Source organism: Coenobita brevimanus, chromosome 48 (genome assembly GCF_032717465.1).
Source record: "Coenobita brevimanus isolate Jiangsu-jjx chromosome 48, ASM3271746v2, whole genome shotgun sequence".
NCBI lineage: Eukaryota > Metazoa > Arthropoda > Malacostraca > Decapoda > Coenobitidae > Coenobita > Coenobita brevimanus.
In genome coordinates this window covers 2,871,482-2,895,736 of record NC_137001.1, presented here as the reverse complement: position 1 = coordinate 2,895,736, position 24,255 = coordinate 2,871,482, and the positions used below count along the sequence as shown (strand labels likewise).

At 41.9% G+C, this 24,255-nt stretch overlaps 1 protein-coding gene across 1 annotated transcript in view; it reads left to right on the top strand.

Moving 5' to 3' along the window:
* The first annotated feature begins 15,826 nt into the window (after positions 1 to 15,826).
* Positions 15,827 to 24,255, top strand: part of LOC145399262 (uncharacterized) — a 28,419-nt gene continuing 19,990 nt past the window's right edge. The window contains exons 1-2 of the mRNA XM_080271944.1: positions 15,827 to 15,851; positions 16,341 to 17,222. Of these exons, the coding sequence (XP_080128070.1) occupies positions 15,827 to 15,851; positions 16,341 to 17,222 (907 nt within the window). The remainder of the gene's footprint in view (positions 15,852 to 16,340; positions 17,223 to 24,255) is intronic.

The following is a 24,255-nucleotide window of genomic DNA, read 5'->3' as shown; positions in this document are numbered from 1 at the left end:
CAAGTAGATGATGGTTGCCACCACTTCCAAACCTAATTTATGATATTTCAGTTTGGATAAGTTACCATAGGTTAGATTGGGCTAGTTTATGGTTAAATAAAGTTAGTTTTGACTGTGTTAGGTTAGGTTAGGGTTGGCTTGCGTAAGTTAGGTTACCAGTAGGTTATTTTTGGTTGGGCTTGTTTATATTGTTAGGTTAGACAATTAAAGTTAGGTAAGACGTGTGTTTGAATAGGTACTGTAAGGTTTGGCTTGTAATAATAAGTACTGAACAAGGCTCATATTGTCCTATCTTCAGTTATTTTGGATATACAGTAATCCTTCTAATATCCGAACGACCAATATCCGAACATCCCCACTAACCGGACATAATCGTCCTGGGATCCAATATTCCCAAAATGGTCCGAAAACTGCAAAAAATTCGAAAAAAACAAAAAAATCCCGCCCGTAACTTGAACTTGGCGGGCGGGGCACGGAACAGCTTTGTTTTGGCGCGTCATTCCTCCGACGTCCACTAGAGCGCCCCTGCATCCTCCCCACTTTCCGCCTGTCTCTCATCGCGAGTGAACGCTCGTCGTCATGGCTGCCAACGTGCTCGCTTTTGTGGTGGTGCCTTACCTGCTGCAGACACTCCTGCTGCTCTCGTACCTCTCCTTCGTGTGTGTGATGATGGCCCCGCCGCCTGAGAAGAGGAAGAGAGTGGTGTTAACTCTGGAGAGGAAGCAGGAGATATTGGAGAAAGTAGATGCGGGGTGGTCTTCTTCACGCATCCTCCGCGAGTTTAACCTGGCCCAATCTACTTCGATATTAAGAGATCCCGAGACAAACTCATGCAGTACACGGCTGACTTCTCGTCGAGAAGCAGACGCAATGTGGTGAGGAAGGTGATGTTTACTCCCAAGTTTGCTGAAGTTGACCCTTCCACGTTGATTTGGTATCGACAGCAATGTGCTGCTGGTGTGATGGTACGTGGTACGGAGCTGAAGGCTGCTGCTGAGAAGTTCGCCAGGCTTCACGACGCCCTAGACTTCAAGGCATCCGAGGGTTGGCTCTTCGCATTTAAGGTACGGCATGGCCTTACCAACCGTAAGGCTCATGGTGAAGCTTTGGACGCTAACGAGGATGGAGTTGACGAGTTTTGGCACAAGGTGAAGGGATTGATCGACAGGGAGGGCCTCACTCTCGGTCAAGTCTACAACGCTGACGAAACTGGTTTATTCTATCGCTCTTTGCCAACGAAGACTCTAGCCGAGGAGACGGAGAAGCGTGTACCTGGTCGCAAGCTCTCCAAGCAACGGATATCTGCTTTGTGTTGTGCCAATGCTAACGGCATGCACCGGCTTAAGCCCGTTATTGTTGGCTGCACAAAGCAGCCTCGGTGTCTTCGTGGGGTGATGGATGTCCTTCCTGTCATCTGGTACCATTCTTTGAAGGCATGGTTCACAGCCCAGGTCTTCAAAGACTGGTTCCACCGCCATTTTGTCAAGGAGGTCATACATTACCAGACGGAGAAACTGGGAATCCCACGCAACCAGGTAAAGGCGCTCCTTCTCCTCGACAATGCACCTGCCCACCCGTGCGACAAGGACTTGGTGGCTGAGAATGGCCGCATTAGGTGCATGTTTCTGCCACCTAATACGACTGCTCTTATCCAACCAATGGACCAAGGAGTGATCGTGGCAACGAAGAGGCTGTACAGAAGGAAGATCCCGGACGAGGTGATGGTTGTTCTCGAGGATGAGGACGAGCGCAGGGAGGGACGGGACACGCGAGGCCAGCGGAGTTTGGAAAACCTTTGCCGCTACAACATCAAGTCTGCAACCTACAACTGGGCCAGTGCATGGAAGGAAATCCCTGTCAAGACTCTAGAAAATGGTTGGTCTCACCTGCTTCTCGGAACGGATATGGAGTACGATTTCCTAGGTTTTGACGTGGATGACTTCCATGCACGTCTACGTACGCATGGCGACGATGTTGATGTGGACGACGTACGTGAGTGGTTGGATGATGATGAGGGCGATCCTGGGTATCAGACCCTGTCTGATATCGAGATCGCATCTTCAGTTGCAGGTGTCAGTACCCAGCTTGAAGATTCCGATGAGGACGACGACGATGATGCGGACTCCTCTCAGCATGACACAATTCCAGCCATCCTCAAGCTGAGCGCACTCCGGGAACACCTATAGTTCGTTCTGGACTACCTGGAACACCTGGACTGCGACAGGGAGATGGGGCCTTTGGGACTTGTGGAGGAAGTGCGTGCTTTCAGGCAGCGCATCATTAATCGTCAGAATCGTCGTTCCTTGCGTCAATCAACGATTGACAGTTTTTTCAGGCCCGTGGCCCCCGCTGTGCCCAGCCCTGGCTCCACTCCATTGCCTCCCCAAGACAGGCCCTCATGCTCCGAGCCACAGCCCAGCATATCAGCCACGGTGGAGTCACCACTCGACGTGAGTTTGCGTCTGTCTTCAGAGTCATCTGCAGTGGGTACGCCATCACCATGACCCAGCGACGCACCCCTAGGTCACCTGCCAGCGATACTCTCGGACTCTGACAGTGAATAGACGCCAAGAACTTCTCCACTAGACCACACAGGAATTTACAGTGTTGTGCAGTGAAAAAAACAGTGCATTGTGTTAAGGATTTACAGTTGTAAGTGAAAAGACAAACAATTTTTGGACTGAATTTAACGTAAATAAACTTGTGTGTTTTTGCTTTAGAAAATGGTTATAAGAGTGGAAAGACTTAAAGTGCAGAGTGCAACACTTATTAATTTACAATGGAGCATAAGTTAGACAAGAGTTCACACTGTGAAGAGAATGGACTTCTGAGTGCGAATGACAGTTCAGTGCAAGACTTCATGAACAGTGTACTGCAAGTGCTTCAGGAAATCCTTCTTACTGTCAGAGTCTGAGAGGAGGCGGTTATTCATCGAGATGGCCATGGACTTGCTTTAAGTAGGCAGAATGTTTCATACTATACTCTACTGTATTTTCCATACAATACTTACCTCAAACACCTCATTTCACTCTTTTATGTCCCTTATTGGTGTGAATATGCTGTGTCTTAGGTGCTATGCATGTGCAGTAGGGAGGTGTTTTTCTGAGTTACCGTAGGCTGGGTTAGGGTCTATAACTACCAGTCCAGGAGCCAGGGACTTGTACGTACCCAGAATGTTGAATATTGTATGAACCTACCTCAATAACCTTGTTTTATGCTTCTTTTGCATTTATTTCAGTCTTTTATGTCCCTTATCGGTGTGATTTGGGTCTTAAATAGGTGCTATGCTTGTCCAGAGGGAGTTGTATAGGTCTTTTTCTGAGTTAGGGTCCATAAGTACAAGTCCAGAAGCTGGGGCCCAATATCCGGACAGGACCACTATCCAGATCTGCCTATGGCTCTATTACGTCGGATATTGGAGGGATTACTGTGTATGGACGAGTTAATTCAGCTTCTGGAAAAATATACTGAACTGGAGAGGTTATATACAAGGTGTTATCCAATATTTTCTGGACTAATGCTATATAAATTTGATAACTCACCATAGCTCGTATTGGCCACCATCACCCTCAGAGTAGTTCCCTTGCGCATTGATGCACTGATCCCAGCACTTCCTTCATTGCTGGAACGCTCTCCCTGGAAGACCTTTTCGACGATTGTCAAGCACCGCCTGCTATTCCTTCTGGATGTCCTCAGTGGTATCAAAACAATGCGCTCTCAGCCTAATTTTCATTTTTGGGAACAGAAAAATGTCACAGAGGGCCTGGACAAGAAGGGTTCATCTTCTGAGGTGAGTTCAAGAATCTCATTGCAGACATCAACGCATTGCAGCATGTGGTCAGTTGTCAGGAGCCTGGGGACAAATTTGGCTGTGATTTGGCTCTTGCCAATTCTTCAGTGAGAATCCTCTGACATGTCACAAAACCAATTCCCACCTCCTCACCAATATCGTGAATGTTCCAATGTCGATCCTTATGAATGAGCCGCTAAAATTTTGCGACATTCTGAGTTGTGCTGGTTGAGGACCTCCCTGTGTGGTTGTCATTGTCAACTGATGTTTGACCGGCTTTGAACCTACCTGCCACTGAATCACCGGTGTCCAACCGAAAGATTGCTCACCAAACACTTGCTGAATCATTGTCAGGGTCTCATTTGCATTTTTCTTGAGATTTGCAGAAAATTTGATGCAAATTCACACCGTCACTAACTCAAGAGTTACCATTGATCACCAGCTAGGTCAATATGGAGGTCAGGCTACTCATGCAGACACCACAGAAATCACATATCTTTAAAAATCTCACCCGTGATAGTTATTGATATACCGTAGGTAAGCTCTTCATGATATTATTCTTTAGTAGTTATACTAATTTCCTAGATGCTTTAGTGTGATAAATGCAGCAAAACGTTACTATAGAAGCTGTGAAAGCACACTGGGAGTGGCAGCATTCATTACTTATTTTACAAGTCTCTAGCTGCATCTTTGGTTTGAAAACCATATAATTTAGTTTTCTAAAAGAACAATGCTTCATCCCCAAAATGCTGAAGAAAATCTGCAAAGTTTTTCATATGAAAATTGTACAATGTTTAAAGCCGAAATTGTGCAGAGACGAGACTGCCGGCCGATATCCGACGATGCCGAGGGCTCCAAAGTACTGTACAAAAAGTCTAACCAACTGGGGTTTTGTGTACCCTGAACAGGGTATTCCTATTGACTTCAGGAAAAACTTCAGTCTAGGCACTGTCCATTTTTCTATGCAATGGTTTTCCGTGATCTTTATACAGCAGGTCCAGCTGGGCAGTAGATACACGTGACTTTGCTGTTGTTTATGATCGTAACATATGATCTTCAGCCATGTTGTGCTACTGTTTTTTAACGAAGAATCGTTACATGTTTCTTGTAACACTATTTTTGTTTTGATGAACAAATACATGAAATGAATGTAAAATAAAGCTTATGGATATTGTTACATAGCCTATGATTTCATCATCCTTTGTGTAATTTTAACGCACAGTATGCTGCATGTTTGATCACGAGCGTGTTCTGCCTCAGTCCCCCCCTCTACCGTTATAGTAGAGTAAGTCGTCCTTTCTGTTGTCCAGAGCGGGATTGTCAACTCTATGTCCCCATGGCTTCATTTGGACGTCCTTCTTACAAGTTGTATCAAGCTCTGCTGGCCCCTATATAATGAGCTCAGTCTCTGCATCATTGCCACTTAGATCTGCTCCTCATTTTGTTCACATCTCTGTCCTCCCCTGTACAGTTATTATTATTGTGAGTGCTCAAGAAATCTCCAAACATCTAGCAGCTGTGTGTAATTTGAGTATAACTGTTATTGCATTTTTTCCTTGTACTGTATAGCATAAGGTGTTGATTTGTAGGCCTAGTGAGTTTTCTTGTAATTTATGTAAAGTTTTACTATCAGCCATCATTAATAATAATTTGTATCTGTAATAATATATCTCGCATTCACTGAGTATTATCCAGTATTGTCATTTTATCAGGGCTGACTTAGATAAATTTACTCTTGCTAATTTCGTGTTAATAGAGGCTATTGCAGTTAACCATATATTTAACCTGTTTATTTGCCATTACATTATCCTTATGAGTTCTGAATGTTTTGTTGTTAGTTTAAGCATTAAACTTTAACTTGTAATTTTACCTAACTCTTTGTTTTGAACCTGGAACTTTACGGGACAGTAGTGATTTTTAGTATTCTCACTTAAAGTGTACATTATCTTTCTCTGTTCCGTAACATAAATTTGGCGACCTCTCATCAGGATATTCAGGATATTATCATAAGGATATTGCTTGATATTTTGTGACTGTGATTTATTCATGATGTCTACTATTTCTACACTTGATGAAGCCAAAGATTTTTTGTCAAATGTGCAAACAGTGTGTGATGTAGAAAACAGAACAAAGAATGAACTTAAGCTTGTTGCTCAACAATTGGGAATTGCTGTTCGCTCTCATCATTCTAAAGATCAAATTGTTGACATGATTAATGAAAGCTTGTTTAATGTAACTCCTCCAAATGAGCAAACGCAGATTGAATTAGCTAAGTTACAGCTAGCCCTGCAGGAGGCTCGTGTGAAGGAAGCTGAATTTCAAGCACGTGCTAAGGAGGCTGATGTTAAGGAGGCTGAGTTTCACGCACAAGTTGAACTTGCTAGGATTCAGGCAGACCATGAGTATCGCATGAAACAAGGTGGAACTGGATCATCTAGCTCTGATGATTTTGATGTGGCTAAAAATGTTAAACTTGTCCCTCCTTTTAATGAATCTGATTTAACAAAGTATTTTCAGTTGTTTGAGAGGGTAGCTACAGGTTTTAGTTGGCCCAAGGAGTATTGGCCAGTACTCCTTCAAACTGTTCTCACCGGTAAAGCTCAAGTAACTTATGCATCTTTGCCTCAGGATCAATCTGATAATTATGATGTAGTTAAGAGCTTGATTCTTAAGGCCTATGAGCTTGTTCCTGAAGCCTATAGAGTAAAATTTAGGACAACTTACAAGCAAGATAAGCAATCCCATGTTGAGTATGCAAAAATCAAAGAAGATTTGTTAGAGGAGTGGTTAAATTCTAAGAATGTGGATTCTGATTTTGGTAAATTTAAGCAGATGATTTTGCTGGAGGACTTCAAAAGGTGTATTAGTAAAGATGTAAGCCTATATCTTGATGAGAAAAGAATAGATAATTTGTCTGATGCTGCAGTTTTAGCTGATGAGTATGTTCTCACTCACAAGAGATATTCTAGAGAAAAAGGGAAAGCTGAGAGTAAGTACGTTGCCTCTACTCAGAGTACAGGTAACAGGAAAGAGAACAAAGATGATGTTTCTCAGGAAGTAAATACCAGCTTCACCTCTAGATTTCAGAAAAGTAAATGTACTTATTGTAGTAAGTTTGGTCATACTACGGAGAAATGTTTCAGGAGACAGCGTGATGTGAACAAAAAGGAGTCTTTAAATATTCAGTCAATTGGTCTAGTGTCCACCCTTGAGAGTTCCCAGAATTCTTTAACTGAGTTAACTGAACCTGCTTTGAGGGGTAACTTAAATTCTCATGATGGAGCTCCTCTTTTGAGCAGTAACATGGGTGACACTCTCAAGAGTTCATGTGCTAATTTCCTGTCTGATGGTTTTGTCAGTCCTCTGGACAGTAATGACAGGAAATCAGTTCAAATATATCGTGATACAGGTGCTTGCCAATCCCTTATGCTGACCAGTGTTCTAGGCTCTAATGTTAATTCCTCTGATGAAACTGTAATCTTACAAGGTGTAGGGAATAATTACTTCTCTGTCCCTCTGTGCAGAGTGAATTTAGAGTCTGGTTTTGTTAATGGTTCCGTTATGGTTCGGTTGGTTGAGACACTCCCAATGTCAGGTGTAACTTTCTTACTTGGAAATGATATTGGTGGAAGTCAAGTGTGTCCAGCTCCTCAGTTGTCTAGTGAGCCAGTGGCTGCGGCCCAGGATTGTAATGTCCCTGATGTGTTCCCTGCATGTGCTGTCACTAGGGCTAAGTCTAAAGTTACTGGTGATTTAGAGGATAATGATGATGATGATGTTATCCTAGCTGACACCTTTCTTGCTAATTTGGACCACTCACCAGATGAGGCAGTACCCCGTAGTGTTGATAATTTGTCTCGTCAAGAGTTGGTTGAGTTGCAGGTTGCTGACCCTGAGTTGAAAGGTCTAGCTAACTCTGTTTACAGTGAAGAAGAGTCAGCCGGTGCTTCTACTTGTTATTATGTAAAGTCAGGAGTACTTATGAGGAAGTGGAGACCCCCAACAGCATCAGCCGACTGTGAATGGGAGGTTGTACATCAAGTTGTCATCCCTCGTGTTTGTAGGCAGGATATCATTCGAGTGGCTCATGATACCAGTCTGGCAGGACACCTTGGAGTGAGGAAGACTGTGGCACGCATTTTGAAACACTTCTACTGGCCAGGTATCTTCAGGGATGTTTCCTGGTATTGTAAGTCTTGTCACACCTGTCAAGTTGTGGGGAAGTGTAATCAGACCGAAAAGGTTGCACCTCTAGTTCCCATTCCTCCTTTTGAGGCGCCTTTCACCCGTGTGTTGGTGGATATTGTGGGCCTCTTCCTAAGACTTCTTCAGGATTTTCTTATGTGTTGACCCTGATTGATATGGCTACTCGTTATCCTGAAGCCATTCCACTTAGAAATATCTCAGCAAAGAACGTGGTTAAGAAAATGCTGGGGTTCTTCACAAAGTTTGGTCTGCCCAGGAGGTACAGTCAGACCGGGGAAGTAACTTCACGTCAAATGTTTTCAAGCAGTCTCTGAAAGAGTTGGGCATCACCCAGATCACGTCTTCAGCTTACCATCCCCAGACCCAAGGAGCGTTGGAGAGATATCATCAAACACTCAAATCGATGCTCAAGAAATACTGTTTGGAACATCAGAAAGACTGGGATAAAGGTCTTCCATTCGTTGTGTTTGCTGCAAGAGAATCTCCAAATGAATCACTGGGCTTCTCACCTTTTGAACTACTGTTTGGCCATGAAGTAAGAGGACCCCTTAAGTTACTCAAGGAATGCTGGCTGTCGGAGGAAGATGACGTCAACCTGCTGGAGTATGTGATGAATTTCAAAGAACGGCTGTCCACTGCTTTACAGCTGGCGAGAGAGAATTTAGGAGCTGCTCAGGAGAAGATGAAGACTTGGTATGATAAGAAGTCCAGGTTACGCCACTTTCAGCCAGGAGATCAGGTTTTGATTCTGCTACCGGTTCATGGGCAACCTCTTCAAGCCAAGTTTAGTGGTCCTTATTTCGTGGAGAAGAAACTCAGTGATGTCAACTATGTCATCGCCACACCAGATCGTAGAAAGAACAAGCAACTATGTCACATCAACATGCTAAAGTTATATCACAGGCGGGACGAAAATAATCCAGTCTGCACTGTAGCTGTTCCACCCGAGTCTGCAAGTGAAGCTCTCCCATGCAGTATGAGCCTGAGTGATAGTTTGGGGAAGAATCCTGATATCATGAATGATCTCCAGACTAAGCTTTCTCATCTACCTCCCAAGGAAAGGCAGGAGTTTTCGGCATTACTGCAGGAGTACCCGCAAGTGTTCCGTGCTACTCCAGGAAGAACCACTGTGTTGATGCATGATGTCGATGTTGGAGACGCAAAGCCAATTAAATTGCCTCCTTACCGTGTGAACCCAGTGAAAGTTCCTCTCATCCAGAAGGAGCTTGGCTACCTGTTGGACCACAAGATGATTGAGCCCTGTCAGAGCGTGTGGAGTTCTCCTGTCACTCTGGTCCCTAAGCCAGGTGGGTCACAGCGGCTTTGCATTGACTACAGACGTGTTAATCAGATAACCAAAACAGACACTTACCCTCTCCCTCGCGTGGAAGATTGCATAGACAAGATCGGAAAGGCTAGGTACATAAGTAAGTTTGATTTGTTAAAGGGATACTGGCAAGTACCTATGACTGAACGTGCTAGGGAGATCTCATGTTTTGTAACACTAGGAAAGACCTTTGCATGTTCTGTAATGCCATATACAGATTGCTTTAGAGTAATAAGAAATTTCCTTTGTAAATTTCTTTTTCTTTGTGGGGAGGTGTTACATAGCCTATGATTTCATCATCCTTTGTGTAATTTTAACGCACAGTATGCTGCATGTTTGATCACGAGCGTGTTCTGCCTCAGTCCCCCCCTTCTACCGTTATAGTAGAGTAAGTCGTCCTTTCTGTTGTCCAGAGCGGGATTGTCAACTCTATGTCCCCATGGCTTCATTTGCACGTCCTTCTTACAAGTTGTATCAAGCTCTGCTGGCCCCTATATAATGAGCTCAGTCTCTGCATCATTGCCACTTAGATCTGCTCCTCATTTTGTTCACATCTCTGTCCTCCCCTGTATAGTTATTATTATTGTGAGTGCTCAAGAAATCTCCAAACTTCTAGCAGCTGTGTGTAATTTGAGTATAACTGTTATTGCATTTTTTCCTTGTACTGTATAGCATAAGGTGTTGATTTGTAGGCCTAGTGAGTTTTTTTTTTGTAATTTATGTAAAGTTTTACTATCAGCCATCATTAATAATAATTTGTATCTGTAATAATATATCTCGCATTCACTGAGTATTATCCAGTATTGTCATTTTATCAGGGCTGACTTAGATAAATTTACTCTTGCTAATTTCTTGTTAATAGAGGCTATTGCAGTTAACCATATATTTAACCTGTTTATTTGCCATTACATTATCCTTATGAGTTCTGAATGTTTTGTTGTTAGTTTAAGCATTAAACTTTAACTTGTAATTTTACCTAACTCTTTGTTTTGAACCTGGAACTTTACGGGACAGTAGTGATTTTTAGTATTCTCACTTAAAGTGTACATTATCTTTCTCTGTTCCGTAACAATATTTAAGATAGGAAAAGAATAATAACCGTCCCAATACAGAGATGGTAGACTCAGCCAACCAATTTTTTATTCTATTTGACTATATTACAGCCTCTCTTCCTTGTAGCAGTAAATAAAAATAATGTTGTTATAATTTCTGCCTTCTTTTCAGTGACAAAGAGGGCACATAAAATGAATGGGGTTTAGTTGACCGACTTTGATGTCGAAAATTATATAATCTGGTGAAGAGTGGCATTTTTCCCTTGATTAGTGACATCGGGAATTCACACTTCCTTTTTCATATCTATCCTAAAAATCACCTGACGACACATGCACAAGAGCAAACAAATGAATGTCACAAATCCCCACGTCTGCCTAGCTCCTCACCGTGTGGCACACTTACTCATAATGCATGTTAGTACTGCCATCTAGAGGTGCATCATGCTACTACAATCCGTTTAGGTGTCGTGATATGGTTATAACCTCGTATGACTGAATCCAGTGCAGTTACCATTTTTAACGTCCTATAATTCTAAAGGGATTTGGTGGTGACAGAACGTAGAATGTCAGTCCTATGATTCTAGAGGGTTTTGGCGGTGACAGGACGTAGACTAAGTCAGTGTAACAGCTCTAGGCTGGTATTGGAAGCATCCAGTCTACATTAGGAAACTAATATGAGAACAATCAGTAGCTACCTATTGTTTAGTGGTGCAGAGGTGGCACTAAGTGGAGTAGACTAACTTGGCACCCATATTCACCCCATAGGACTTGCCAGATGTGTGATAGTCAGTTGTTGTATTTTGTTTCTGATCAGCCCCAGACTGTCCGGCCAAGCAGACCCATCAGCTACAGGCAAGCAGCATTACAGGGTTGTCCCATGTAATGACCTGATGTTCCTTTGTGGCTGACAGTGCCTAACCCAAGCAAGGTGCATGGAATAGTGTGGTTTGGTTCCTGGATGAATGCCACATTTGCATCTTTCCACCCAGCTAATAGGGGCACCATAGCAGGCTTCATTTCATCCTGTCATTTGGTTAGCCTATATTGTTACCAACCAGAGTTGTTATGGGTTACTGGGTTATAGGAAACTATTAGGCTTGTCAATGAGCATACAGTAGACCCACCTGATATGGAAAGAAGAGTAATAAAAAGTAACAGAAAGGTAAGGGAGAGGTAAGATGAGAGAAAGGCAGACACAGAAATAAAATGAGAAGGGGGAAGGGAAATGTTCAGTACTACCATACATCAAGTTTATTTTTTATATATTTTTTTTTTATGCGAGGAAGATGGAACCAAAGGCCATGAGCCCGAAATAACAGTTCCTTCCAAGAGAAAAACAAAATACAATAGAGAGCCAAATTCAAGATCCGATTATTTTGAGATGCCTGGACACACTGCGTTTGAAAGACTGGAGATCATAGGCAGCAGGAAATACAGACAGAGGGAGACAGTTCCAGAGCTGACCTGTTGCATAAATGAAAGCCTGGGAGTAACGGTTAACTCTTGCATTAGAGAGTTGGACAGAAAAGGGATGAGGGTTTGCTGCCAGACGGTGCTACGCACCAGTTGTGGAGGTGGAGGAATGCAAGCTGACAGTTCAGAGGAGCAGTGACCATTAAAGTAGCGATAGAAAAGAGATAAAGATGCAACAGTGCGGCGAAGAGACAAAGGTTGAAGGGAGTCAGTAAGAGGAGGAGAGTTAATGAGACGAAAAGCCTTTGACTCTACCCTATTGACAAGAGCTGTATGTGGGGAGCCTCCCCACACAGAGTTGTACTCCACACAGGGGTGGATAAAACCCCTGTATAGAGTCAACAATTGTGCAGGGGTAAGGAAAGAGCGGAGTCGGCTTAACACACCCAATCTCTTGGGAGCAGATTTTACAAGAGATGTAATATGATCTTTCCAAGATAAGTCCCGAGTAAATGAAACCCCAAGAATGTTCAAGGATGATGCAGGATTAAGCTGAATATTATTAAACATTAGTGGGTATACCTGTGGAAGATTTTGTCAGGTTGATAGGTGTAAGAACTGAGTCTTAGATGCATTAAAAACAACCATATTATTTTTACCCCAGTCAGAGATACGAGCCAAGTCAGACATTGGGTGTGCCATAGCCTCATCCCTTGTTTGTTGAAGTAACTGTTGAGATGGGCGTTGCGGGAACGGAATGGAAAGGTGAAGGGTGAAGTCATCAGCGTATGAGTGGATAGGGTTAGATGTACAGCTTAGAAGATCATTGATGAATAAAAGGAAGAGAGTTGGAGATAGGACAGAGCCCTGAGGAACACCACTGTTGATAGATTTAGGAGAAGAACGATGACCATCTACAACAGCGGCTATAGAACGACCAGAAAGGAAGCTAGCGATGAAGGCACAGATAGAAGGATAGAAACCGTAGGAGGGCAGTTTGGAAATTAAAGATTTATGCCAGACTCGATCGAAAGCCTTTGAGATGTCAAGTGCAATGGCAAAGCTTTCGCCAAAGTCCCGAAAGGAGGATGACCAGGAGTCTGAAAGGTAGGGAGAAGATCGCCAGTGGAGGGTCCCTGACGGAACCCGTACTGACGATCGGAAAGAAGGGTGTGATAGGAATGATGCCTTAAAATTTTTCTATTGAGAATTGACTCGAAAACTTTTGAAGTACAGGACGTTAAAGCAATTGGACGATAGTTGGAGGGTTGGGAGTGGTCACCCTTCTTTGGGACCGGCTGAATGAGAGCAAACTTCCAGCAAGAAGGAAAGGTACAAGTTGACAGACAAAGGCGAAAGAGTTTGCCTAGGTAGGGTGTAAGCACAGAAGCACAGTTCTTGAGAACAACAGGAGGGACCCCATCAGGCCCATATGTCTTGTTAGTACTGAGGCCAGTGATGGCAGAAAATACATCAACTGAAGAAATTTTAATGTCAGCCATGAGGAAGTCAGAGGGGGGAAGTGATGGAGGAACAGCACCGGAATTGTCTAAGGTGGAATTGGAGGAGAAAGTCTGTGCGAAGAGATCTGCTTTATCAGTAGAAGAAATAGCTACAGAACCATCAGAGTAGAAAAGAGGAGGGAAGGATGATGAGTTAAAGTTGTTAGAAAGATTTTTGGCAAGGTGCCAAAAGGAGCAGGAAGAATTCGTGTTGGAGAGTTGAGAGCATTTAGTATGGATGAAATTATTTTTAGTAGAGCGAAGAACAGACTTAGCACGATTCCGGGCAGAAACGTGAGTGGATGATGGTTGCCACCACCTACTACCTTCAGTCATTGTTTAAATTATGTAATTACAATTGCTGTATGTATCTTTGTTTTTAGGAATACTTTACATTTAAGTTTTACTGGTTTCTGTATTTCCTCAGGAAGTACATATTAATCTGTTGATTCCAGGCCAGTGACCTCTAAAAGTATTATTAGTTGCATTGATGTACCATTAAGTACTTGTCCACTGGATACTCTACTGTTGTGTATGTAATGAAGTGATCTGTGATTCAGGTGTGTGGTGAGAGAACAGCTGGACACGCACAAGGCAGCTTGCAGTCAGTTCATCAGAGGAGCTGATGTGGACTCTGCAGACCGCAGCTAAAAGGTAATGATTGTGCCAAGACTCAAATCTTCATGTTGATGATTCTGGCTCTGCCTTTATAAAGTGTTGTACTGTAAACCATTGTTTTGCATGGCTAATGTATTACCAGGTTATACCGTGCATTGTGCAAATGGAATCTGCACAAAAAGAAGCTTAAGAATCTCCTTGTTTTGGTATTGGGGAGAAGTGAATCATAAATTTTCCTAAAGGTCCCTCTTTTGGCTCTTTAAAAAGTTTCTCTCTCTCTCTCTCTCTCTCTCTTCTATACAGGAATGTTTACAGTAGTGTGGCTTACTGTCAAACTGCCACTATTGATGGTATCCATGTCTCTGATGCACAATAATGAGGTGGCAGGAAATTCAGAATACATTCCAAAAATAATATAGCAGTTACTTGATGATTACTCATGGAAGGAATGTCACATTTTAAGGGTTGAAGATGTATTGATGATGAATGTCAGAGTAAAGTGATATTAAATGTTAAATAAATTGTATTTTTTGTGTATAATAGTTCATGTTGTACACAGAGATTTACAAACCAACCCTTAATAAGACAAAGAGACAGCATTTTTTCTTTAGCTTTTTTTATATACATTTTCGTGTGTCTTTTATTGCAGTGCAAATTGAATAACCATAAAAATGAATCTGATTTTTTCTTTCCCTCTCTCCACAGCATAAATGAGCTCATGCAAAAGCAGGGTTCATTGGACGGTGTTAAGTTGATGGAGATGCTGGTCTAAAGGCGACTGTTGTTCCAGGTTCACAGCTGGAGTCAGAGCAGTAAAGCAGTCGTAAACACTGTCGTCATCAGGGTGCTGCCTGAGTAATGGATGATAAGTATAAAACAGGACTGAGGGCACGTCTTATGTTGTGTTAGCACGTCCAGCAAGAGGTACCTCAGCCAACAACTTATGGGTTATTATCTATGTAGTGTCCTGTGGAAGATTTGTTTTTTCTCACATAGGAACTGATTTTGGATGATTTACCTGGTGTGGTATCCTTTGCAGTATCTGTTGCTGCAGAGACAGTAGGTAGCAGCTATTGAAATAAGGAAGACGGTGGTAATATCAGTCTGAATTGACAGCTTGACTCAGCAGTGATCTGTATATTTAAAGTTACGGTTCAGAAGCATTCACGTGTTAGCAATGTTTAATCCATTGGCCGTGGTAGGTGACTGTGGTCGCCCTACTAATTATTCTTCATGACGCGTCAGGCGACTTCAATCCACAGCTGAAAAAAACAAATTTCCTTCCACACATCTGTTGTTTTTGTATAAATACAGTAAGTTTTTATTTCGTTTATGTGCCAATAAACATTGTGTCTAGTGTACATATACAAGTGAAAAAACCTTGCTTGAAGTAAATAATCTCGTCATTATAGCAAAATTAGAGAATAGCTAAAACTATTTTCGCATTTTTTCCTCAGAATATTACAATTTTCTTGTACATGAACGGTAAATTTTGATCTCTCTTATGTGCCAACAAACAGTGTACATGTTTGTAGTGTAGATATACAAGTGAAAAACCTTGCTTGACATAAATCTCGTCATTATTGCAAAATTACACAATAGCGAAACTTAATTATTATTGCATTTTTTTTTCCTCAGAGAATCACAATTTTCTCGTAGAGAAAGATACATTTTGACCATTATCACACGCAAAAAATGGAAACTTCATGGTCATTTCCTGTTGGAAAAGTAACAACAAAGTTATAATTAGCACATTCATTTTTTAAGAATTTAGGCCGCGTAATGATAGGTTGCAGCCAAAGGGTTAAAGGAAGAATAGTCAGTGTTGAAATTTTATATTTTTTATGTAATTACAATTATTATCCAGTAATAGTGATGAATTTTTGACAGTTATTGTTCATTGTAATGGAAGCAGCTGATGACTGAGCATTGGTACAGTGAAGGTAAGTCATCCTGTTGGTGGTAGACAGTAAGATTAACACCAAGGTAGAGTATCTGAAGTATAGTGGAAGTTGAGAGAGGTGGAAGGAATGATATAATGGAGGTGGTAAAGGAAGAATCAGATGTACAGTCAGAGTGTGAGGTGGATGACAAAATACTGGAGGTGGTAAAGGAAGAACCAGATGTACAGTTAGAGTGTGAGGTGGGTGACAAAATATTGGAGGTGGTAAAGGAAGAACCGGATGTACAGTTAGAATGTGAGGTGGGTGACAAAATATTGGAGGTGGTAAAGGAAGAACCAGATGTACAGTCAGAGTGTGAGGTGGGTGACAAAATACTGGAGGTGGTAAAGGAAGAACCAGATGTACAGTTAGAATGTGAGGTGGGTGACAAAATATTGGAGGTGGTAAAGGAAGAACTAGATGTACAGTTAGAATGTGAGGTGGGTGACAAAATGTTCCTCAGTGACAATGAGACTGTCCTGGACACAGTGTCCTCAGCTGAAGTTAAGCAGTTTAGATGTTTAGAGAGTGGTAAAGCATTTGCTTTTAAGAACAGTCTTATCCAGCATGCAGTTGTTCATTCAAGAGTGAAGAATTTCAAGTGTGATGAATGTGGAACACAATTTGCATTGAAGAAAAGTCTCACCAAACACCTATTAATTCATTCAGGAGTGAAGAATTTCAAGTGTGATGAATGTGGTAAACAATTTACAGATAAGCGTAATCTCACCAAACACCTATTAATTCATTCAGGAGTGAAGAATTTCAAGTGTGATGAATGTGGTAAACAATTTGCACAGAAGGAAAATCTCACCAAACACCTATTAATTCATTCAGGAGTGAAGAATTTCAAGTGTGATGAATGTGGTAAACAATTTACAGTTAAGGGTAATCTCACCAAACACCTATTAATTCATTCAGGAGTGAAGAATTTCAAGTGTGATGAATGTGGTAAACGATTTGCACAGAAGGGTGTTCTCACTCAACACCTATTATTTCATTCAGGAGTGAAGAATTTCAAGTGTGATGAATGTGGTAAACGATTTGCACAGAAGGGTGTTCTCACTCAACACCTATTATTTCATTCAGGAGTGAAGAATTTCAAGTGTGATGAATGTGGTAGACGATTTGCACAGAAGGGTGATCTCACCAAACACTTATTCATTCATTCAGGAGTGAAGAATTTCAAGTGTGATGAATGTGGTAGACGATTTGCACAGAAGAGTGTTCTCACCAAACACTTATTAATTCATTCAGGAGTGAAGAATTTCAAGTGTGGTGAGTGTGGTAAACAGTTTGGTCTGAAAAGCAGTCTCACCACACACCTATTAATTCATTCAGGAGTGAAGAATTTCAAGTGTGGTGAGTGTGGTAAACAGTTTGGTCTGAAAAACAATCTCACCACACACCTATTAAATCATTGTAAAGGGAAGAGTTTCTAGTGTGCTTAATGTGGTAAACAGTTGACTCAGTTGATGTCATCTGACACTGTTTAATTCATTAAGGAGTGAAGAAATTCTAGTGTGATGAATGGGGTGAACAGTATTATTATGTTCTCTCCAGTGTCAGTTCAAGAGTGAAAGAATTTGAAATGTGATGACTGGAAAACTGTGTAGAAAAAATTCTTATTCACTTGGCACCTGAAGGTTCATTCTGGTGTGAGAACAATTATATAGTTATGATAAATGTGGCAAAACTTGTAGAAGAAATCAGGCTTTAACCAGGCAAGGTGCCATTCACTAACAAGTGAGGGAGAAGACATGTTTTATCTCTTTGGCTGGATTTTTCCTTTTTTTTTAAATAACGACAGAGGAAGGAAAAACAAATGAATAAAAAAAATAATCCATACACCAGCTTATCGGTGTCCTCTGTTCATAAAATATCTGTAATGGTTAGACTTGAACAGCTGTAGGTTTAAGTTTGGAGGGAAACAACTCCAGGAAAGCGAGTTCCAAAGAGATGCAGTACTGGGAATGAAGGAATTCTGATAGGCAGAAGTTCTGCACTATGACTGAGTGATGTTCCAGTCATGAGCACTATCAGATGCCCATGTAGCACGAGGGAAGGCATGGAGAGGTGGCAACATGGACGCAACTTCGTCTGAGCATTTGCCATGAAAATATCTGTAAAATAATGCAAGGGAGGCAACATTCCTTCGTACTTGTAGGGGAGGTAGTTTATTTGTAATGGCAGGGTTGTTAATAATTCTAACAGCCTTGTTCGGAATTTTGTGTAATTGTTTTAATGCAACCTCTCCACATCCATTCCACAGGGGTGAGCAATATTCAAGCTGAGAGCGCATGTGACTCCTATAAATTACAGCTAACTGCTCGTTTGTAATGGAAAATTTTTATAAGCGGATTGTAGAAAAAAAAAAAAAAAAAAAAAACGAGTGCTTTGGTCTGTAGAGCGCCTTTAGCTACTATTGGTACTTGTGGCAGGCCACCCCTCATGTAGCATGTCATACGATCTACTGAGCCAAGACACCATTAACCATGAGTGATAAAATAATATGAAACTCTAGATACAGTAAACCCTTAATATACTGAACCCTCTATCAATGAATTTTAGTTTTAACGACCACTTTGAGTTGGTTGAACGTTCTTTTAAAGAACTTTGGTACAGTAATAGAGTGGATGCGCAGGAAACACCTACCAGCATTGTGTCCCCCCCCCCCTACACACACACACACTGTGTGTGCATTAAACACATGTTTAATATACATGCAGCTGTTCTGTACTGTTTGCATTGCTATACTCTGTTAGGTAATACAGTAAAATATTTACTGTAATGTAACAGCTGATATACAGTGAGTTTACCCACACTTTCCCTGTAAATAGCGAACAACAAATGTACAGTAGTGTATGGGCAATGTACAGTATAGTGCAGATTTGTAGTGGTTTTCAATGACTGTGCTAGTGGTGGAATGCAGTTTATGTTTAATGTACATGCAGCTGTTCTGTACTGTTTGTTTTGCTATTCTCTGATAAGTAGTATTTAATGTAACAGATAATGTACAGTGTCAGTTTTCTTTACCAACACTTTCCATGTAAATACTGAATGACAAATGTACGTAGATTTATCCGAGGTCTATTTGCAGTCTTTCATTGCAGTGCATTTACTCCCAGAAAGGTAAGAATAAAAACATCAGTTAGTAAATAGAGCATTTATTGAGAAAATAACCATTTAGACCTACCTGTATGTTATTGTGTATGAGTTACGGCCAAACAGTGCTGTATATTTAACGGTCTTTGTTCAGTAAAAGCCACAACGCCTGGGAAATTACTGAACAGCATGGTGTTTGGCTGTAATGTCAAGGGTCTGGTACAAATTAGTTGATTATATTGAGAGTGCACTGTATTAGGAGAGGGCTGTTCACCGTGATCGTTGTACAGGAGTACAGCGCATTCATTTAGTACACAGTAAACTGGGCAGCAAGGTACACTATATCCTACACAACATCTGTACACAAAAATATTGTACATTATGTATTGTTGGTCTATGGTTAGCAGCTTAGCTTTTTGTATGACATTTTATTATGAGATAATTATGTCTAAGCACATGGCAAGTGCTCCACCTTGTAGTGAGAGTAATCTTTATTTTCACTTTACTGGGGCAGGTCTAATGGAACACAATTTTTATGGTACTTTTGCCTCCTCAAGCTTTATTTTTGTCATGGGGAGGGGGGTACTTCAATTGCAAGTTAGAGCATGAGCTGGGTGCTTAGATCACTAATGTTAAGTATCCCGTGAAAAATATTGGGCAAAAATCAAGTGAGATATGTCACCATTAACCCGCAGCGTCCCGTCGACGTTCTTTAACGTCCACACGTTTTGTCACTGCCAATCCCGTTGACGTACATAAACGCGAAAAAATTGTAAGGTCCCTAATTTGCACAATTTTCAATTTTCGCGAGTGATTTTTGGTACGTATACACGTGACACCTTCCTCTACAAGATGCCAGGCAGGGACAATGCCTTACCCAGCATGACTTCCTCCACCTCCCTGCATGCCATTGCCTCAGCAATTCACCTGTTATCAGTGACCTGGCCAGTAAAGCCATGTCATGCCACGGTACGAAATTCAGGGCCAGAGTAATTCCCCAATCAATGACAATGTGGAGGACAAACTTTACATAGCATTAGAGGAAGAAAGAGTTAGAAATGATGATCAGGTAATGTGGCATAAAAAGGTCAGGTATTAGTGAGTGAAACAATGCTTATAATGCCTATATTACTGCTTGAAAACCAATATACTCTCGTACTACATATAAATTCGTACCAAGTAAATAAATAAATACCGTTTTTGAGTGGTGTGAAATAGTTATCCTCCCATAGAACTCGTTTTCTTTGGTGCCAGCCTGATAGAAAACCCAGTTAGGTAAGGAGGTACTCCTACCTGTATCGAGTATTTTAAAGCTCAGGTGAGCGATTCCTCTATGAATTTTCTGTTTCTCACCAAAAGCGAAGGTTTGAGCCAAAAAAAAAAAAAAATTCCAAAAATGGTCGGGATTGGGGGGAGTCAGTGGTGGAAAAGTGGTCGGGATGGGGCAGGTTAATAGCATTAGTACATGATATGTTTGTGGTGTACATTTTTCACTGACACAGTGTATTCTTTCACCCAAATTACCATGCACTAGATGTGCAGTATAATAGGAACACCTTACATCCAGCTAAATGCATGATAACATGAAGGCATATAAACAGAGTGTATGATGGAACTTGGCAGAAGGGCAAGGTATGATAAAGTTTTAATAGTTGTGAAAGAAAAAGACCTGGGAATCTGTTGAAAGTATTTTCATTCATTCATCATCTAATCTTGTGTTACCCCATGAGGAGCGTAGGAGTGCAGGGCTAGGCACATTGGTCCTGACATTTAACCCGCCCCATCCTGGCAGATTTTTAATCAATGACTTCCCCCAATCCCAGCAGATTTTCAATTTTTTTCATTTTTTTAAAAGTAAAACCTCCGCTTATTATGAGAAACATTGAAAATTCAAAGAGAAATCGCTCACCTGAGATTTAACCCCTAACAGGTGGGCGACGTTACGTAACGTCCGTGCGTGAGGAGGCGGATGACGTTACGTAACGTCCAGCCATTATCGGTCCTAATTTATTGGTGAAATTGGGTGATGAGGCATCCTTGTCACCTATTGTCCTGCCCTCAACTCTCCCAAACCTTGAAACAAGTAAAATAGAATATCTCTGTCAGTCTGTCTGTCCTCAATTCTCCCAAACTTTGAAACAAGTAAAATAGAATATCTCTGTCTTTCTGCCTGTCTGTCTGTCTCTCTTTCTACATGTATAAGTTGTAGTGTTATATTTGTTCAAGTAAAATATTATATACGTATGTAAGTTATATTGTTGTAAGTGTTCAAGTAAAATAGAAAACACATACATAAGATTTTGAAGACAATGAATAGTGTAAAGAAAGCATAAATGATAAATATAGTGTTCAGTGGTGAAGAAAAAGCAAATGAGTGAATAGTTTGCTAGCCTGCCCCCAGGCGCGCCTGGTGATTAGCTGCCTGCCCGCTCTTCTCCCTCACTCCCCTCCTCCTCCCACAGCCAGCAGAGATGTATTACCGCACATGTAACACCTCTTGTCTTCGTTTTAACATCCATTTTCGAATTATGCATGTTTATGCCTATTTTTTGATACTTTATTTTTCCGAAAATATGCTGCTGCACACGGTGGTATAATTGATAAGATGCCCTCCCATAGGGGGTTAAAATGCTGGTACAGGTGACAATACCCTTTCCTCACTGTGTTTTCTATGGGGCCTGGCTCCAGAGAAAACATATTCTATGGGAGGAGTAACTATTTCAAACCACTCATAAATGGTATTTATTTATTTCTTTGGTAGGAATTTATATGTAGTACAAGAGTTTATTGCTTTTCACACTAATATAGGCGATATAAGCATTGTTTCACTCACCAAACACGTTGACATACCGTACCTTTTTTGGCGACATTACCTGATCATCACATCTTCCTCTAATGCTACATAAACTTTGTCCTCCACATTGTCATCAACTGGGGAATCACTTTAATTTTGTACCGTGGTGCGACGTGTCTTTACTAGCCAGGTTACTGGTAACAGGTGAGTTGCCGAGACAATGGCGTGCCGGGGGGAGGGAGGTCATGCGGGGTAAGGCATTGCCCCTGCCTGGCAGAGGGTAGAGGAAGGTGTCCCATGTATACGTATAAAAAATCACGTGGGAAATTTGTAAAATGTGCAAATGACAAACCTTGCAATTGCGGCACGTTTATAAACATCAACGTGAGTCACAGTGACAAAACATTTGGATGTATATATATGCCAATGGGATGCGGCAGATTAAGATGAGAATGACCAGCCTCACTCATCCCTGAATGGCATTATGTGAGCAATAAACTCAACCATCCCATGGATAAAAACCTGCACAGGCCCAATCTGATTGGAGCGCCTTAATTACCCACTATACCACCAGGCACCATAATTTGGTTATATGGTTACCACCCAGCATAGTAAATGGTTTCCTGGTGTATAGGAAACCATTTGTCCTGTCACTTAGTGTAGAGTCTCCCATGGACAGAAGGAAGTGGCATTGAAAGTAAACCAAGTTGTTTTTGAGGTTGGATGTGATGATCATTTGTGATGGCTGGATGCCACCAATTGGTGGTGGGTGGGAGCACTCACCATCCACTCACTTGATGTACTGCTGCTGTGGGTGTCTGCCCTTTCCTCCCTTCCTTCCTCTTCTGACTTTCTTTCCTTCATTCTTTCCTCTTGATTCTGCCTATGGGTGACTCTACACTGAGTGACAAGCCAAATGGCTCCTGTACTCCAGGAAGTCATTTACTATGCTAGGTGGTAACCAAATAACCAAATTATTGTACATGGTGGTTTAGTGGGTAATTTAGGTGCTCCAATTGGATTGAGCCAGTGCAGGTTTATATCCAATGGGTGGTTGGGATTTATTGCTCACATAATGCCATGTGGGGATGAGTGAGGCTGGTCACTCATTTTAAATGTCAGGACCAACTTGCCTAGCCCCGGGTTTCTACAGTCCTCATGGGGCAACAAAAGATTGGATGATGGATGGATGGATGATGCCACCAATAGGTATTCAGAGTGTGATCTACTATGACACAAGATGTGCTGTGCCCATATTATCATGGGACAGTCATTCACAATGGCATGGCATCACAAACAGGAATTCAGATTGTGATTTAAAAGATAGTGCCCATGTTAAGACAGGACAGTCCTTCATAATGGCTTGGTGTCAACTAATTATGCCCAGTCAAGAGGTGACTTGCAGGGGTAGATTAATCACTAGGCTGAATACCTTACAGCCAAGGCCCCCAACATTGAAAAAAAAAAAAAAAATTCAAATGATAAATGATGTAACTACAGTGACTGGCATCACACAAGACCTCATGATGGGGGCCCCTTCCCTGGGTAGGAGCCCCAGTATCTGGTTTAGCCAACAGCCCCCCCAAAAAAGTTCATTTGTCCCTGATTACTTGTGCCTCATCCAAGGAGAGGATGTCAGGCCTCAGGACAGGGATGATAATCCCAGGATGGTGTGGGATGGGTCGACCATCTGTGTCCTGGGATGGTACCAATATGTCTGCCCTCAACAGGGTAAAATAAATCCTGGTAAAAGGATGGGCTGCCAATCTGAAGACTGGGATTGGTGGCCCAAGGTTAGGGTTGACCCAGCAAAGGTGGGAAGGGTCACTGCTGTAAAGATATGGGAGGGATGCCAAAAGCTGCTAGTCCATCACAGGGCTGAAGCAATGTTCCTGCATCCATACCTGCCCAGGGACATCCCTGAGGTGTTCACAGGCCAGGAGATGGAGGGAAGTGTAGAAAACCATCCCAGGGTAACAGTGGCCAAGCATGGCAAAAATGAGACAGTGGTATCCACCCTGTGGTTAAGCCACGAGACAATATTATCCACCCCATGTTTAACCCTTTCAGGGCTCCTGGCCACGATCGTGGCTGTATCAGTACAAGTCTCCTGGCCATGATTGTGGCTGTATCAGTACAAGTCTCCTGGCCACAATCGTGGCTGTATCAGTACAAGTCTCCTGGCCACGATCGTGGCTGTATCAGTACAAGTCTCCTGGCCACGATCGTGGCTGTATCAGTACAAGTCTCCTGACCATGATCGTGGCTGTGTCATTACAAGTCTCCTGGCCACAATTGTGGCTGTATCAGTACAAGTCTCCTGGCCACAATTGTGGCTGTATCAGTACAAGTCTCCTGACCACAATTGTGGCTGTATCAGTACAAGTCTCCTGGGCACAATTGTGGCTGTATCAGTACAAGTCTCCTGGCCACGATTGTGGTTCACCCATTTGCCTTCGACTCAAAACTGTGGCAGGCAGCTAGCGAATGTTATCAGTATTTCTC